Source organism: Fistularia commersonii, chromosome 9, assembly GCF_037954325.1.
Source record: "Fistularia commersonii isolate RoL2024-O1a breed Wild chromosome 9, RoL_Fcom_v1.0, whole genome shotgun sequence".
NCBI lineage: Eukaryota > Metazoa > Chordata > Actinopteri > Syngnathiformes > Fistulariidae > Fistularia > Fistularia commersonii.
The window spans coordinates 16,680,013-16,699,867 of record NC_141292.1 but is presented as its reverse complement, the minus strand read 5'-3'; the positions used below and the strand labels follow the sequence as shown (position 1 = coordinate 16,699,867).

The following is a 19,855-nucleotide window of genomic DNA, read 5'->3' as shown; positions in this document are numbered from 1 at the left end:
TGAGTGAATATATATAAGATGGGTGAATGTCTCTAAACAACATCTACAGAATGCAGGATAAGAATTGTAGAGAATGAATGAATGAATGAAAACTCCACCTGATCATGCAGAGAGAGGTTTTCTGTATGGGCGTTTTAGCGCCCCCTAGTGGCGAGACGGGGTACTGCACTCGGTCAGTTGGTCACCTGTGTGATGCTGCCCCCTGCTGGACAGATTGTGAACTGCAGCGGGTTTCTATTTTATAAGAATAAGAATAAGAATAAGAATAAGAATAAGAATAAGAATAAGATTAAGAATAAGAATAAGAACAACTTTATTAATCCCGTAGGAATTGCTGTGCCAGAGTTACAGAAAATATAACAGTAATAAATAATAAAAGAAAAGGCAGAATTAGAAATAAAAATAAACTATAAACTATAAAGTGTCTCAGTGAAACTATAAAGTGTCTTAGTAAACAAGTGATAAAACTATAAGTGTCTTAGTAACAAGTGAGGTAAGGAGTGCACAATAGTATGATAGAAAGACCTCCTGTGGCGTTCAGTGGAAAAATATATGTAAAAATAATGATTAATAAAAACAATAACGACAATAATATTAACACCAATTTTACCTTTATCAAGGTTGGGATGTCAAATTCTGAGAAAGGAGAACGTTGACACCCGCCACTGCAACAAAAACACAGTAATAATACCAACACTAATAATAATAGTCACAACCACTATCATCAACAACAACAGCAATAATAATAATAATGATGTTGATTTTTTTTTTTCAGCATCTTCTTTTTTTCCCTTGGAGATTTTTGAGTGTGAGTGTTCATTTCAAAAAGTAAAAAACAGATAAAGAAGAAGAAGAAGAAGAAGAAGATGATGATGTTGTGATAATGCACTTCCCTCTGGCATAAAATGTAAAATCAAAATCAAAACAAAACCTGAAAAACTGATAAGTGACCTTTTGAACTTAAAGCTCTAAATCAGATGCAAAAATACGTTACATATATAATTCCGTTAAAAATGCATCATAATAAAAGTGTGAAGATCAACAACAATTACAATAATATCACACACCAAGAGTACTAATATTACTGAAAATATTGATTGATTAATATAAAAATGTTTTATTCATTCATAAACAATAACACCACTATCACTGCCTGCATCAACAAATGTATAATAGACAAAAGAAAAAACAACACAACAATATTTATATTAATAATAATAATACTTTGAATAAAACTTGAACAATAATTTAACACCATCCAAAACAACACAATCATAAAAATACCAAGTATAGCAAAGTAACAATGACAATAATAATAATGACGATAATGATTAAGAAATAGAATTACAACACCAATATCATTATTATTATAAATATTATACTTAATTATAATTAATTATAATTATTAAAATTATAATATTTATGCCTTATCAGCAATTATTATTATAAATAATAACAATAACAAACTTAACAACTATGACCAAAACAAAGACATAATGATAATAATAATAACAATAAGAAGAATAACAGTCACAACAAATATCAACAACAAGGATAATAATGATGATGAATCTCTTTTTATTTGTATCATTATTATCATTGTTATAATAATAATAATGATAATGATTATTATTGTTATCAACGTTATGATTATATATCAATATTTCCAGATGTTGAAGTTGATCCCCACAGAAAAGCGACATGGTTAAATTAGCGCGACATTTGGGAAACCAAACAAACAAAATGAACATATAAACAAATAAATAAAATTAAGAATATCAATAGATCAATAAAAATAAACAAACAAAAACAAAACATGTTGTCCACGAGAAAATTAATATTTTCATCATTTTTAAATTTTTATTTAAATGCTCAGTAAATAAATAACTGTACAAGATACAGGTTTATATAAGTGTCATTATGGTTTTATGTATTTTATATATGTTCATTGTTTATTCCTTGTTTATTTGATGCTCGACCGGCCGATGGGCGGAGCCACAGCGCCCCCTAGCGGCCAAACACCGGAACTGCAGCCCGCCTCGCACAATAAGACGAGCCGCTCGTGGGATTCTCATTTCTCCCGCACGCACCCCGCGCTTCCGGTCGCCGTCGACATCCCGCCATCATGGCCGCGAGCGGCCGGTACCGGAACCGCGCACTTCCGCGCTCAGGTAAGCGCGTACGTTTGTTGATAATCGATCACCTCATGATTAATTGATCGATCGCTCATATCTGTGCCCCCCTCCCCCCCCCCCCGCCCTCGACGCTGCTCCGGAACGGACGGACCGGAAACCGCCCGTACCGACTTCCGGTCCAGACGACGTAGAGGTGAGAGACCGGATGTACACGAAACGGGATTTTAGGAATATAAAAACAATCAGCTGGCGATGTCGATTTATTCTTTTTAAGTAATAATAATTAAAAATATTATTTTTGTAAAAGTAGCGTTCGACCGGGGAGAAAACGGGGGCGACGCGATTGGACGAAGAGTTCAAAACCGGAAACAGGAAACCGGAAGTCGGAAAAAGACTTAAAAATTATAAGAAAATAATATAAATATATATATATATATATATATATATATATTATTTTCTTATAAGTATATATATTTTTTCTTATATATTTATACATTTATTTATATGATTTTCTTATAATTTCTTATATATATACATATATGTAATATATATATGTATATGTATATATATTACATGTATATACATATATATATATATATAAATATATGCCAAAATATTTTTAAATATTTTAATTTTTAAATAGTTTGTCAATTTAATTGGTAAATATGTGTGTGTGTTCTCACACACCATGTTGCCAATTTTAAGGTTTCTTCTGCATCTTCTCGCCGCCTCCGTCTTCAGCAGAACATTTCGCTGGTGTGTGTGTGTGTGTGTGTGTGTGTGAACTGAGTCATTCCCATGTGTGTATGTGTGCGTGTGTGTGTGTGTGTGTGTGTGTGTGTGTGTGTGTGTGTGTGTATCAGTATAGAAGCAGATAAAGAGCTTCCCACCCCCGACTCCTGGGGTCACGTGACCCAGACACGCCTCCTTTCACGCTCCTCTACACACACACACACACACACACACACACACACCAGAATCAGTGGAGCGTCCCAGAATCGGGGACAATCCCGAGTGAGATGTGCGAGTGTGTAAGCAGGAGACGTGTAGGATCTCCAGGTGTGTGTTCTGCTGTGCTCCAGGAGAAGGACTACGTGGGCTTCGCCTCGCTGCCCAACCAGCTGCACAGGAAGTCGGTGAAGAAGGGCTTCGACTTCACGCTCATGGTCGCAGGTGGGTCAGCTGACCGCCGGGTCCGTCGCCATGGCGACACTGAGAGGGTGCATCGTTTAACGGGATGAATAAGTGAATGACACGCACACACACACACACACACACACAAAAACATAAACATACACAGACGCACATACAGGGAATGAACTATAGACATAGAACATACATACACACACACACAAAAACATACACACACACATATACAGACACACACACACAAAAGCATACACACGCAAACACACACACACACACGCATATACAGACATACACACAAAAAAACATAAACACACACACACACACATACAGGGAATGAACTATAGACATAGAACATACACACACGCACACACACACACACATACAGACACACACATAAAAACATACACATGCAAACACACACACACATATACAGACACACACAAAAAAACACAAACATACACACACACATACAGGGAATGAAATATAGACAAAGAACATACACACACACACACACACACACACACACACACACACACATACAGACACACACATAAAAACATACACACACACACACACACATATACAGACACACACAAAAACACAAACATACACACACTATGTGTCTATGTGTGTTTGTGTGTGTGTGTGTTCCATGTCTGTATTTCATTCCCTGTGTGTGTGTTTACTGTATGTTTAATTTTTTTTGTGTGTATGTTTATTTATTTTTTTTGTGTGTGTCTATATGTGTGTGTGTGTGTGTGTGTGTGTGTGTGTGTGTATGTTCTATGTCTATATTTCATTCCCTGTATGTGTGTGTGTGTGTTTACTGTATTTTTAATTTTTTGTGTGTGTATGTTTATGTTTTTTTGTGTGTGTGTCTGTGTGTGTGTGTGTATGTTTATGTTTTTTTGTGTGTGTGTCTGTGTGTGTGTGTGTATGTTTATGTTTTTTTGTGTGTGTGTCTGTGTGTGTGTGTGTATGTTTATGTTTTTTTGTGTGTGTGTCTGTGTGTGTGTGTGTATGTTTATGTTTTTTTGTGTGTGTGTCTGTGTGTGTGTGTGTATGTAGGTATGTGTGTGCATGTTCCATGATTTGTGTGTGTATATGTATGTTTGATATCTGTATATGTCTTTCACTGTGTATGTGTGTATTTATGTGGGTTTGTGTGTGTGTGTATATTTTGTGTGTGTGTGTGTGTGTGTGTGTGCGTGTTTGTGTATTTGCGTGTGTATGCATATATATGTATGTTCTGTTTATATATTTCTCTCACTGTGTGTGCATACATGTGCACATTTGTGTATGTAAGTTTACATTTTTTGTGTGTGTGTGTCTGTGTCTGTATGTTCCATGTCTGTTTATTTCTTTCACTGTGTGTGTGTAAGTATGTGTGTGTGTGTGTGTGTTTGTGTATGTTTATGTTTTGTGTGTTTGTGTGAGTATGTATGTGTGTGTATGTATATATGTATGTTTTATATCCGTATATTTCTCTCGCTCTGTGTGTGTGTGTGTGTGTGTGTGTGTGTGTGTGTGTGTGTGTGTGTGTGTTCTCCAGGTGAGTCTGGTCTGGGTAAGTCCACCCTGGTGAACAGTCTGTTCCTCACTGACCTCCACAAAGACCGGAAGCTTCTCAACGCTGAGGGTGAGTTTCCTCTGCGCGGCGCCCCCTAGTGGCCGGCCCGGGAACTGCACTGCAATAAACCGCCCTTCGATGATCAATAATGATATTGATAACTCCCAGAGCGGATCGCCCAGACGGTGGAGATCACCAAACACACCCTGGACATCGAGGAGAAGGGCGTGAAGCTGAGGCTCACCGTGGTGGACACGCCCGGGTTCGGGGACGCCGTGGACAACACCCAGTGGTGCGTTCAGGGACGTCCGGGACGACGGGACGCCATCTCTTTTTGCATTTTCTTCTGACATTTGAGAATTTTTCCCGATATGTGTTCATTGTCATCTTATCTTATCTTATCTTATCACTGCACTGTACTTGGACTTATGTAATGAAGATAAAGTTTAATTACCTTCCCTTGGCTTCCCTTCCCTTCCCTTGGCTTCCCTTCCCTTCCCTTCCCTTCCCTTGGCTTCCCTTGGCTTCCCTTGGCTTCCCTTCCCTTCCCTTGGCTTCCCTTCCCTTCCCTTCCCTTGGCTTCCCTTGGCTTCCCTTGGCTTCCCTTCCCTTCCCTTCCCTTCCCTTCCCTTCCCTTCCCTTCCCTTCCCTTCCCTTCCCTTCCCTTCCCTTCCCTTCCCTTCCCTTCCCTTCCCTTCCCTTCCCTTCCCTTCCCTTGGCTTCCCTTCCCTTCCCTTCCCTTCCCTTCCCTTCCCTTCCCTTCCCTTCCCTTCCCTTCCCTTCCCTTGGCTTCCCTTCCCTTCCCTTCCCTTCCCTTCCCTTCCCTTCCCTTCCCTTCCCTTCCCTTGGCTTCCCTTCCCTTCCCTTCCCTTCCCTTCCCTTCCCTTCCCTTCCCTTCCCTTCCCTTCCCTTGGCTTCCCTTCCCTTCCCTTCCCTTCCCTTCCCATTCCCGTCCCTTGGCTTCCCTTCCCTTCCCTTCCCTTCCCTTCCCTTCCCTTCCCTTCCCTTCCCTTCCCTTCCCTTCCCTTCCCTTCCCTTCCCTTCCCTTGGCTTCCCTTCCCTTCCCTTCCCTTCCCTTCCCTTCCCTTCCCTTCCCTTCCCTTCCCTTCCCTTCCCTTCCCGTCCCTTGGCTTCCCTTGGCTTCCCTTCCCTTCCCTTCCCGTCCCTTGGCTTCCCTTCCCTTCCCTTCCCTTCCCTTCCCTTCCCTTCCCTTCCCTTCCCTTCCCTTCCCTTCCCTTCCCTTCCCTTCCCTTCCCTTCCCGTCCCTTGGCTTCCCTTCCCTTCCCTTCCCTTCCCTTCCCTTCCCTTCCCTTCCCTTCCCTTCCCTTCCCTTCCCTTCCCTTCCCTTCCCTTCCCTTCCCGTCCCTTGGCTTCCCTTCCCTTGGCTTCCCTTCCCTTCCCTTCCCTTCCCTTCCCTTCCCTTCCCTTCCCTTCCCTTCCCTTCCCTTCCCTTCCCTTCCCTTCCCTTCCCTTCCCGTCCCTTGGCTTCCCTTGGCTTCCCTTCCCTTCCCTTCCCTTCCCTTCCCTTCCCTTCCCTTCCCTTCCCTTCCCTTCCCTTCCCTTCCCTTCCCTTCCGTTACCTTCTCCCAGCTGGCGTCCAGTCACCGACTACATCGAGCAGCAGCTTGAGCAGTACTTCCGGGACGAGAGCGGCCTGAACAGGAAGAACATCCAGGACAGCCGTGTCCACTGCTGCCTGTACTTCATCCCACCCTTCGGACACGGGTTGGCAATCAATCATCCATTTAGAAGTGATCCGTCTGAATGAATGATTGAATGGATGAACGAACAAATTGCCGCATGCCTCTGCAGGCTCCGCCCGGTGGACATCGAGTTCATGAAGGCCCTGCAGGAGAAGGTCAACGTGGTCCCTCTCATCGCCAAGGCAGACTGTCTGACGCCCGGAGAGACCAGGAAACTCAAGGAGCGGGTGGGCGACCCCATGAACAACAACAATATTAATATTAATAAAAATACAGATTTCCATGTCATTATATAAACAGAAATCATAGGTTTGTAGAAAATGTAATATATGTCATATAAGACACAATAATAATATTGTATATTATAGTATACTATAGTAATAGTAATAGAATGCGTGTTTCCATATCATTATATATAGAGATGATCGCTAACTAGAAAATGTAATATAATAATTATAACAATAGAATTCATGTTTCCATATAATGATGTAAATATAGATTATACATGGATAAAATTTTGTATATATATATATACATAATAATGATAAATTTAAGTTTCAATATAAATGTTTAAAATATACATTTATAAGTATAATCATACAAATAAAAGTTTTATGAAAGTTTATAATAGTTATAATGCCAATTAATGATAATAGAATTCATGTGTGCCTATTATAATTTAAAAAGAAATTATAAAGATGTAGAAAATGCAAATAATAATGTTTATTGATAATGTTATAATCACTATTATTATAATGATGATAATAATGGGTTTCACTTTTTCCACATATTAAGTAAATATAAAGTATCATACAGTAGAAAATGTAATTATTATTATCATTATCATTAGTATCATTATTATTATCATTAATAGATTGATAAAAATTAAATTTCCATATCATGATGTAAATAGAAATTATTGAATAGTCAAAAAAGGAATCATAATTATTATTATAAAATAATAATGACAACCACAACATTAATATCTATAATGTTGAAATGTATGTTTCCATAACATTATGTTAACAGAAAATATTGATCCGTAGAAAATGAATTATATATCTTTATAATATCATATTATAATGCTAATAAAATGAATCATTACAAAGTGGTAGAGAATGATATTGATAATATAGAATATATATTGTATGTATGTTATGATGTTTATGTCATTTTGTAAATTGAAAATTATAGATTAATAGTTAATGTATAATATAGTAATGATTTTGTCACTTTTTTCATCATTATTTTTTTTTAATTTTTATTACTTTTTATACATTTGTCTGATTCTATTTTTATCCTTTTCCATTTATTTATATAAAAAAAATGTAATACAAATATAGTGAAAGTAACAATGACAATAATAATGATGAAGATAATGATTAATAAACAGAATTACAACACCAATATTATTATCAATATAAAATCATAATAAGCAATAATATTTATGCCTTATCAGCAATTATTACTATAAATAATACCAATAACAAACTTAACAACCATGACCAAAACATAGTTTTGTATGTTATGTTGTTTATATCATTTTGTAAATTGAAAATTATACATTAATAGTTAATGTATGATATGTAACAATTTTTTTTTCATTATTATTATTTTTTTTTGCATTTTTATTACTTTTTATTACATTTGTCGGATTCTATTTTTAGCCTTTTGCATTTATTTATATAAAAAAATGTAATATAAATATAGTGAAAGTAACAATCACAATAATAATGATGAAGATAATGATTAATAAACAGAATTACAACACCAATATTATTATCAATATAAAAATTATAATAAGCTATAATATTTATGCCTTATCAGCAATTATTATTCTAAATAATAACAATAAAAAACTTAAAAACTATGACCAAAACATAGTTTTGTATGATATGATATTTATGTCATTTTGTTAATTGAAAATTATAGATAAATGTATGATATAGTAAAAAAAAAAAAAATTCATTATTATTTTTTTTTACATTTTTATTACTTTTTATTACATTTGTTTGATTCTATTTCTAACCTTTTCCATTTATTTACATAAAAAAAAATAGCGGTAATCCCCCATTCTGCGTCCGCCTGCCACTGACCTCAATCCGGAGCAGAAGAGCGCCCCCTGCTGGCCGGATCCATCAGTTATCGCTGTTTGTGTGTCTTTCGCTACGGAAATCAAAACGAACGCCGTTAATCCGGGATTATATGAGGAAGCTGCAACAGGGATTATAATCCGCTTCTGCTGGGATTCCTCTGATCTGATGTGGGGCATCCACTTCCTGTGTGTGTGTGTGTGTGTGTGTGTGTGTGTGTGTGTGCAGCTGAGGGAGGAGATTGACAGGTGCGGGATAAAGATCTACCAGTTCCCCGACTGTGACTCGGACGAGGACGAGAGCTTCCGGCGTCAGGACAAAGAGCTGAAGGTCGGACAAATTTGACGGGATTGAGAATTGAAATTCATTCTGTTTTTATTTCATGGATTTGAAATGTTGAAGAAGAAAAAAAAAAAAAAACAGCATCAAGCAGAGAAACAAACGCAAACACAAAATCTACGACGAGAAGCAAAAAAAAAAAACACGAGTAAAACAACACACAACAGGAACAACAAGCGCAACAAAAACCATGACAACAAACACAAATACACACACAATTAAAAACACCATTAAAAACAGCACCAACTACTGCAACAACAAATATAACAGCGACAAAAAACAACAAACACAAGTGCAACAACAACGACCAAAGCGCAACAAATACAACAGCAAACAGTGAAAATACAACAGAAAGCACAACAACAACCCTTTTAACAGCGACAACAACAATAAATACAACAACAACCAGAGGGACAAGTAGAAAATCAACAACAACAAATGCAACGGTAAACATAGTGAAAAACTAAACAACAAACACAGTAACAACAAAGACAACAACAATAATAATAATAATATCAACAGAGTAACAAACTAAAGAACAGTGAGCACAACAAACACGAGTACAAGAACACAAACACAACAAAAATAGCAACAACCACTCAGAGCTCTTCAACAACAACAACAAACACAAAAAGCAACAGCAAAAGCAACAACAAATGCAAAAACAAACAACAACGAAGAATAGTGGGCACAACAAAAACCAACAAGTACAACACAACTGACACCAAAAACAAAGCACAAAAACAGCAACAACCATTTCAAAAACACAATAAGTACAACCGTAAACACAAAAAAATACAATTAGAGCACCAACAAAAAATACAGCTGTAAGCACAGCAACAAACACAAGAACAATAAATACAACAACAACAGACACAATAACAATAAATACAACAACAACAACAGACACAATAACAATAAATACAACAGCAACAACAACAGTAACAACATACTCAAGAACAATAAATACAAAAACAACAACAACAAATACAGCGGTAAACACAGCAACAAACACAAGAACAAGCACAACAACAACAACAAACACAATAACAATAAATACAACAGCAACAACAACAACAACGGACACAATAACATAAATACAACAACAACAAACACAATAACAATAAATACAACAACAACAACAACGGACACAATAACATAAATACAACAGCAACAACAACAACAGACTCAATAACAACAAATACAACGGCAACAACAACAACAACAGACACAATAACAATAAATACAACAACAACAAGAGACACAATAATAATAAATACAACAACAACAACAACAACAGACACAATAACAATAAATACAACAACAACAAGAGACACAATAACAATAAATACAACAACAACAACATACTCAAGAACAATAAATACAAAAACAACGACAACAAATACAGCGGTAAACACAGCAACAAACACAAGAACAAGCACAACAACAACAACAAACACAATAACAATAAATACAACAGCAACAACAACAACAACGGACACAATAACATAAATACAACAACCACAAACACAATAACAATAAATACAAGAACGACAACAACGGACACAATAACATAAATACAACAGCAACAACAATAACAGACACAATAACAACAACTACAACAGCAACTACAACAGTAACTACAACAGTAACAACATACTCAATGACAATAAATACAACAACAACAGACCCAATAACAACAAATACAACGGCAACAACAACAACAAGAGACACAATAACAATAAATACAACAACAACAAGAGACACAATAACAATAAATACAACAGCAACAACGACAACAAATACTGTGATAAGCACAGCAACCAGCAAAGCAAGCTGAACAACAAAGCCTTATCCCGGCCACTTCCTGTCATGTGATCTCCCTACCTGCGTTCCTATTGGCTGCCAGCGTTAAGCCCCTCCCCCTCCCTCTCGCCCTCCGCCTTCCAGGAAAGCTCTCCGTTCGCGGTGATCGGCAGCAACGTGGTGGTGGAGGCGCGAGGCCAGCGTCTCCGGGGTCGCCTGTACCCTTGGGGCGTCGTGGAGGGTAAGTACCCCCGCACGCCGCGAGGCCCCGCCTCCCCACGCCTGACTCCGCCCCCTCTCCCGCAGTGGAGAACCCGTCGCATTGCGACTTCGTCAAGCTGAGGACCATGCTGATACGAACGCACATGCACGACCTGAAGGACGTCACCAGCGACTGTCTGTACGAGAACTACCGCGCAAAGTGCATCCAGAGCATGAGCAGGTCAGGGGGCGGAGCCTAAGAAGAGTGGACGAATGATTAAATGTATATATAAATATATGTTTATATGATCCGTTATGAATGAGTGAGTGAATGAATGAATGAATGTCTCATTTTTTAGTTTGGAAAAAAAAAAAAAATCAAGGTTTTTTTTTTGGCTGATTCCAATGTACCACTAATTTGCGGGAGGGCTTCCTTAGATTTGATTTAATTTAATTTGATTTAATTTAATTTAATTTAATTTAATTTAATCAATTTAATTTAATTTAATTTAATTTAATTTAATTTAATTTAATTTAATTTAACCTTCACGGATGGCAGCCTTTGTGGAAGGACCCATGTGAACCCCCCCCCCCCCCGTCCAGGGAGAATGGTACGGTCCGGACCCCTCCTCTTTCTGGACCCGCCGACCCAGTTCTGCTCGGGTGGAAGCGGTTTCTGGTTTTTGTTAGCTTTGTTGGCCAATTAAAGCTGAACCCCGAAGTAAAAAAAGGTTTAAGTGAGTCCAGATGCAGGCCGGGGTTGTTGTTTTGCAGTTTCTACAAAAACGGTCGTCGTCAGGATGATTCCTGTCATCATGACAATAGCGATGCTACTGCTAGCATGTTATAACAACAACAAAATAATAGCAACAAATTATAACAAGAACAATCATGATGATGACATAAATAATAACGATAAAGATACTACTACAACTACAATCTTTACTACTTCTTCTACTTCTGCTAATTATAATAATTATAATAATGTTAATAGTAACAATAATTATGATTACATGAATAATGAACTATTACCACTAATAATAATTAGATAAGGAATTATACCTCAAATTAGACTTCTACGGCTCAGAAATATAATAAAAATATTTTATAAATCTACAATTATATATAAATATTATGATAATCAATGACAACAAGAGCAACAAGAATAATGATAATAGTAATGACCATATTAGTAATAATAGTATCACCAACAGTAATAAAATTTGGCAATAATAATAAATAATTAAACTAATAAAATAATATCAATATTTAATATGGGAATATAAAACTAATGGTAATGATTATAATTAAAGTAATAATACCGTAACAATATTAACAATGGTTATGATAATCATGATAATAATAACAGCGACAATAATAATAATGGTAATCATAAAAATAATAACATACTATTACTACTACTACTCATAAAAACAATAATAACAGAAACAATCATAAAAATAGTAATATAAAATTAATGATAGCGATCATGATATCGAAGTAATAATGATAGCGATTATTATTGTTATTACTACTATTATAAAACAATATCAGCAATAATCATAAAAATTGTAATGATAATAATGATAATAGGAAATTGATGGTTATAATTGTGACAATGGCATGATATGTATAATAGCAATTACGATTTTTATAGAATAATATTAGCAACAATATAAAATGGGTGATTATAATGACATTGATAACAGAAATAATAATAAAAATGGTCATTTAAATTGATGTTAATAATTGTGTTAATGGCATTACAATAGCAATTAGTATTATTACAATATATCAGTAGCAATAATGGAAAATTGTGACTATAGTAACAATGATAACAGGAACAATAATAAAAATGGTAATACAAAATTAATGTTAATAATGATGATAATTGAATAATAATAATTATTATTATCATAATGTTTAAAAAATATCAGCGTAAAAGTGGCAATAAAAAAATGGTAACATAAAATTTTGTTAATAATCATGATGTGTAATATTAACAATATTTTTTTTCACAATTTTGAAACAATATCAGCAACAAGTTTAAAAATTGTAACGATAATAACAATGCTAACAGGAACAATAATAAAAATGTTAATACAAAATTAATGTTAATAATGATGATAATTGAATAATGATAATAATTATTATTGTAATGTTTAAAATATCAGCATAAATCGTAAAAGTGGCAATAAAAAATGGTAACATAAAATTTTGTTAATAATCATGATAATGTAATAATAACAATATTTTTTTTCACAATTTTGAAACAATATCAGCAACAATCTTAAAAATTGTAATGATAATAACAATGCTAACAGGAACAATGATAAAAATGTTGATATAAAATTAATGTTAATAATGATGATAATTGAATAATGATAATAATTATTATTATAATGTTTAAAATATCACCATAAATCGTAAAAATGGCAATAAAAAATGGTAACATAGAATTTTGTTGATAATCATGATCAGGTAATAAGAACAATAATTGTTTTTATACTTTTAAAACAATATCAGCAACATTTTAAAAAACTGTAATGATAATAACAATGATAACAGGAACAATAATAAAAATGGTAATTCAAAATTAATGTTAATAATGATGATAATTGAATAATAATAATTATTATTATCATAATGTTTAAAAAATATCAGCGTAAAAGTGGCAATAAAAAAATGGTAACATAAAATTTTGTTAATAATCATGATAATGTAATAATAACAATATTTTTTTCACAATTTTGAAACAATATCAGCAACAATCTTAAAAATTGTAACGATAATACCAATGCTAACAGGAACAATAACAAATATGCTAATAATAACATATCGAAAAATCAGTTTTAAGACATATCACATCATTTATTCCCCATATAAAATATATTTTTTTAACCTCCCGTCCACTTTGCGGCAGCAAGATGAGCTCGGAGCGTCGGGCGGAGAGCCCGCTGCCGCCGATCCCGGCGCCGCACGCCGACACGGAGCAGCTGATCAAGAGGAAGGACGAGGAGGTGAGCGATGGCGGCGGTCGTGGCGGCGAAACGGCGTGTTGACGTTCCACCTCTGTCCGTCTCCCCTGCAGCTGAGGAGGATGCAGCAGATGCTCCAGAAGATGCAGCAGCAGATGCACGAGCAGGACCTGTGACCTTTGACCCCCGGCATGCTAAGTCAAGGGCGGGACGGCTTTACTCGCTAACTAGTCAAAATAAACCAGTTTGGATTAATAATCCCGGATTCAAACCATGAGGTTGCGCAACTGTTTCATTGGAAAAATGACAATCTGTGGAAAAAAAAAGAAACAAAATGAGTCCATTTTCATGTTAAATATTAATATTCATGCTAGTCAATATCACAGGTCAATTATGTGAGATTCAATGTTGATGCTGTGATTGATTTATTTTTTATTTATAATTTAATATTAATATTTATCATAATTAATAATATTAACTTATGTTCATATTTATTGTTTTTACCAATATTCATTCATGCTTATAATTCATCTTTAATGTCCATTATTGCTTCACTTTATTTATTTCTATTCATTTAAATATTCACTTATTTTAATTATATTCGATAGCTAATATGTAGTAATTCATTTACTTATTAGTGGATTTAATAAATATTTACGCATATTTTTTATTATTAATAATATAGTCTCATTCATTTACTATTATTATTATTTTATCTTATTTAATCGTTTTACTCATATCAAATAATGTTAATAAGGAACCTTTAATGATAATGCTATGATTTATTTTCATCTTTATTAATTTTCATAATTATTCGTGTTCATATTTAATATCCACTATTGATCCATTATTATCATTAATATTCAGTATTTGCATTAATAGTAATATTAACTTAATTCATATTTAGCCTTTTTTTACTGTTTAATAATATGACACTTCATATTAAATATTGGTATTAATCCATGTTAGTATTAGACATTGAATATTTGTATTGATGCTAAAATGTAATATTGGATATTGATTAGAATTAATATTGCGATTGGATATCCATTTTTTTTTTTTTTTCCAGATTAAATTGGAAATTAAATGGGAGAGAAAAAAAAAAAGAAAGCTGAAATGTTTAAATTTGAACAAAAATGGTTTAAATTAGTTTTCAATTTTTTTTTTTTACCTTTTATGAAATAATTGGTATTTAAATCATGACTTTTTTCCTCCAATATTGAATCTCTTTCAATCTTTCCGTCGCAGTCGTTCGCCAAGTGATTCCGCAGGAGCTGATTGGCTGCTGCCGCGCCTCACACACTTACTCTTTTTCTTTTTTAAAAACTACAGTGCTTGTAAAAGTACTGCAGTACGTGAAGTACTTGGAGTACACCGAGTACTCAGAGTACTCAGAGTACTCGTAGTACTGCGAGTATTCGGCCGGACGCCAGTGAGTGTCAGTGATTGAAAGAAGAAAGGGTGGAAGAGGAGAGAGTGTTGTTGGGGAACGTTATGACACACACACACACACACACACACACACACACACACACACACACACACACACAAAGACACACAGACACACACAGACACACACACACACACACACACAAACACACAGACAGACAAACACACACACACACACACACACACAAAGACTCACACACACTCATACACATACACGCACACATGTACGCACACACTTACACACATACACACACACACACACAAACACAGGCAGACACACACACACACACACACACACAACCACACACCGACAGACGGATACACACCCCACACACAGTAATACACACCCCACACACAGAATTACACTCACACACAGACAGACTCACACAAACACACACACACACACACACACAGTTACACACACACACACACACACACACTCACACACAGACACATACACACACACATGTACGCACACACTTACACACACACGCACACACACACACAAACACATACACACTTACACACACACACAGACACACACACACACAGACAGACATAAACCTGGACACACAAACACAGGCGGACACACACACACACACACAAACACCGACAGACAGACTCACACACAACCAGACAGATACACACACCACACACACACACAGTAATACACTCAGACACACACACACACTGTTACACTCACACACACACACAGACTCACACACCCTTACACACACACACAGTAATACACCCAGACACACACACCGTTACACACACACACACACAGACTCACACAAACACACACACTCACCGTTACACACACACACACACACACACACACACACACTGACAGACAGCAAAGGAGCCTCTAAGTACTTTCTCCTGGTTGTACTCTCTGAGTACTCACTGGTACTCCATGTACTGCGTTACTTCTGACTGATCTTTCTCCTGTACTATGAACTACTTCCTGTACTACGTACTACTTCCTGTACGATGAACTACTTCCTGTACTACTGCTAATGATAATGTACTTCTGTAGTACTTTAAGATTTGAAGTTTTTTCCAGGAAATCCCTTAAAAATGTACTCGCTACTTCATGTTGTACTCACCTTCCCCCTTAAAGGTATTAAAGTACTTCCTGCGCAGTTGTTGTACTTCTTCCTGAAAGTATTTGTAGTTGTACTCAGACTTGCTTTGAAGTATTTGAAGTATTACTACTCAGTACTTGAAGTATTTCAAGTTCCCTGACCATCCCTTTAAAGTTTTGGAAGTACTTTCACTTACTTCTTCTAGTCCCTTGAAGTACTGCTAAGTGTTCAAAGTTGTACTAATACTACGCACTCAGTATTTCAATTGTACTTGTTGTACTATGTAGTATTTGTACAACTATAACCGCAGTACTACTTCAAAACTGACTTGCTAGCTTAGCATGTTTAAGTACGCAAAAAGTCATTTAATTTTTAGTACTTTTTACTTTTTCATGTATTTTATTACTTTAAAAAAATATTTTATATTAAACAGTTTTTTCCTTATTTGTCTATTCATTTATTTTTGTTTATTTGTATTTATATTTATATTTTATATTTATTTCATTGTGTTTTTGTGAATTGATTCTGTTATTTGTTTATTTATTTAGTAATATTTTTATATTTGTTGTACTCAACCCTTTGTAGTATCTGTACTAGTACTACTTCAAAACCGGCGCAACTTGTTAGCTTAGCGCATTTAAGTGCGCAGAAAATAATCTAAATTTTTTGTCTTATGCGAATTATTACTTAAAAAAAGCATTTAATTTGGAATTGTCTTTTCATTATTTCACTATTTACGTATTTTTATTTTTTTGTTTACTTATTTAAATTATTCAATTATTTATTTCTTTGTTCATTTTGTGTTTTTTTTGTTTGTTGTACTCCGTCTTTCAAAAAGCAATTTAAGGGTTTTTACTTTTTAATGTGTTTTATTACTTTGACATTTTGAGAGATTTTTTCATTATTTGTTTATTCATTTATATTTGTGAATTTATTTATTTGTTGATTTATTCATTCGTATTTAAATCCTTCGTAGTATCTGTATTACTACTTTTTTTTGCTCTTAATGCATTTTATTCACACAAAAATAAAAAATAAAAATTTTCTTTTGAATTCCCAGCTTTTCTTTTAGTGCTTTGGCCCAAAATCCGTCTCTAAGGACGGATAAATTCCCTTAAAGTCAACTTTTGTAGCACCTGCTCAGGTTAGCTTCCTAGCGAACCTAGCCAATGCTAAAACATGATGTCATCCCGCCGCCAGCCCTCTGATTGGCCGGAGAATCCTACAAATCAACGCCGCTAGCGTGGCTGGCGCTATGTAGCTCCTCTCTTCACCGTGACAGGAGGCCACAGTGAGTCCATGACGACCCCTTTTTCTTCTCCTTTGGGCTTTTCCCTTCAGGGTCTCCACAACGAATCCACCTTCTCCATCTAACCCTTTTCTCTGGATCCTCCTCTCTCACACCAACTACCTTCATATCCTCTCTCACTACGTCCATAAATCTTTGGTCCAATTCCAGCATCCTTCTACCAATCCCTGTTCCTGTTTTCTGCTCTCACTACAGATCACAATGTCATCTGCAAACATCATGGTCCATGGGGATTCCTGTCTCACCTCATCTGTCAGCCTGTCCATCACCATTGCGAACAAGAAGGGGCTCAGAGCTGATCCCTGATGGAGTCCCACCTCCACCTTGAACTTCTGTTCCCCCTACAGCACACCGTACCCCTGTCTCACAGCCAGCATACATGTCCTGCACCAGTCTAACATACTTCTCTGCCACTCCAGATTTCCTCATACAACTTACATGCTTTTTCTAAGTCTACAAAAACACAATGCAGCATACATGTCCTGCACCAGTCCAACATACTTCTCTGCCACTCCAGACTTCCTCATACAATACCAGAGCTCCTCTCTTGGCACCCTGTCATATGCTTTTTCTAGGTCTACAAAAACACAATGCAGCTCCCTCTGGCCTTCTCTGTACTTTTCTATTAGCATTCTCAACGCAAATACTGCATCTGTAGTACTCTTCCTACGCATGAAGCCATACTGCTGTTCACAAATGCTGACTTCTGCTCTCAGTCTAGTTTCCACTACTCTTTCCCATAACTTCATTGTATGGCTCATCAACTTTATCCCTCTGTAGTTGCCGCAATTCTGCACATCCCCCTCAGGCATCTCCTCACTCTCTAAGATCCTGTTGAATAATCTAGTCAGGAAATCTACCGCTGCCTCTCCTAGACACTTCCACACCTTCACGGGTATATCATCAGGACCAACTGCTTTTCCACTCTTCATCCTCTTCAATGCCTTCCTCACTTCACTTTTACTAATTTTTGCTACTTTGTGGTCTACAATAGTCACCTCTTCTACCCTTGCCTCTCTTTCATTTTCCACATTCATCAGCTCTTCAAAGTACTCTTTCCATCTTCCCATCACTCTTCTAGCATCTGCCAATACATTTCCCTCTCTGTCCTTAATCACCCGGACCTGTTGTACATCCTTTCCATCTTTATCTCTCTGTTTCGCCAACCTGTATAGATCATTCTCACCCTCCTTACTATCCAACCGAGCATACAAGTCATCATTTGCCCTTTGATTTGCCTTTGCTACCTCTATCTTTACCATTTGCCGCATCTCCCTGAACTCCTGTCTGTTCTCTTCAGTCCTCTCAGTATCCCACTTCTTCTTCGCTAACCTCTTTCTCTGTATACACTCCTGCACTTCCTCATTCCACCACCAAGTCTCCTTATCTACTTTCCTTCCAGATGACACACCAAGTACTCTTCTACCTGTCTCCCTGATAACACTAGCTGTAGTTGTCCAATCATCTGGAAGGTCACCCTGACCACCCAGACCCTTTCTCAACTCCTCCCTGAAAACCATGCAACACTCCTCCCTTTTCAGCTTCCACCACTTTGTCCTCTGCTCTGCCTTTGTCCTCTTCATCTTCCTTGTCACCAGAGTCATCCTACAGACCACCATCCTATGCTGTCTGGCTACACTCTCACCTACAACTACTTTGCAGTCACTGATCTCTTTCAGGTTACCTCGTCTATACAAGATGTAGTCTACCTGCGTGCTCCTACCTCCGCTCTTATAAGTTACCCTATGTTCCTGTTTTTTCTGGAAAAAGGTGTTCACTACAGCCATTTCCATCCTTTTTGCAAAATCTACCACCATCTGTCCCTCTGCATTCCTATCCTGGATACCAAATCTGCCCATCACTTCTTCATCCCCTCTATTGCCTTCACCAACATGTCCATTGAAGTCTGCACCAATGACCACTCTCTCATTTCTGGGAATATTCTGCATCACTTCATCCAACTCATTCCAGAACTTCTCCTTCTCCTCAGATTCACATCCCACCTGTGGTTCACAGCCGCTAACAACATTGAGCA

At 36.4% G+C, this 19,855-nt stretch overlaps 1 protein-coding gene across 2 annotated transcripts; it reads left to right on the top strand.

Moving 5' to 3' along the window:
* Positions 1–2,091: 2,091 nt before the first annotated feature.
* On the top strand, positions 2,092–17,552 carry septin5b (septin 5b). Of its 2 annotated transcripts, XM_086152815.1 has the most exons (12): positions 2,092–2,171; positions 2,318–2,328; positions 3,218–3,308; positions 4,837–4,923; positions 5,023–5,146; positions 6,445–6,579; positions 6,667–6,784; positions 8,879–8,980; positions 10,940–11,036; positions 11,102–11,237; positions 13,920–14,016; positions 14,088–17,552. In XM_086152815.1, exons 1-12 carry the CDS (start codon positions 2,126–2,128, stop codon positions 14,148–14,150), a joined length of 1,107 nt encoding a protein of 368 aa, XP_086008941.1. In that variant the 5' UTR covers positions 2,092–2,125; the 3' UTR covers positions 14,151–17,552. The 2 variants fall into 2 exon arrangements, with proteins under 2 accessions (XP_086008941.1, XP_086008942.1); XM_086152816.1 differs by lacking the exon at positions 2,318–2,328 and having other exon boundaries at positions 2,124–2,171.
* The last annotated feature ends 2,303 nt before the right edge of the window (positions 17,553–19,855 follow it).

Excerpts from the sequence above, each read along its gene's own strand:
- septin5b (XM_086152815.1), top strand. The coding sequence starts at position 2,126 with ATGGCCGCGAGCGGCCGGTACCGGAACCGCGCACTTCCGCGCTCAG. Across the intron at positions 3,309-4,836 it reads CTTCACGCTCATGGTCGCAG|GTGAGTCTGGTCTGGGTAAG; the intron begins GTGGGTCAGCTG and ends TGTGTTCTCCAG. Across the intron at positions 6,785-8,878 it reads CCAGGAAACTCAAGGAGCGG|CTGAGGGAGGAGATTGACAG; the intron begins GTGGGCGACCCC and ends GTGTGTGTGCAG.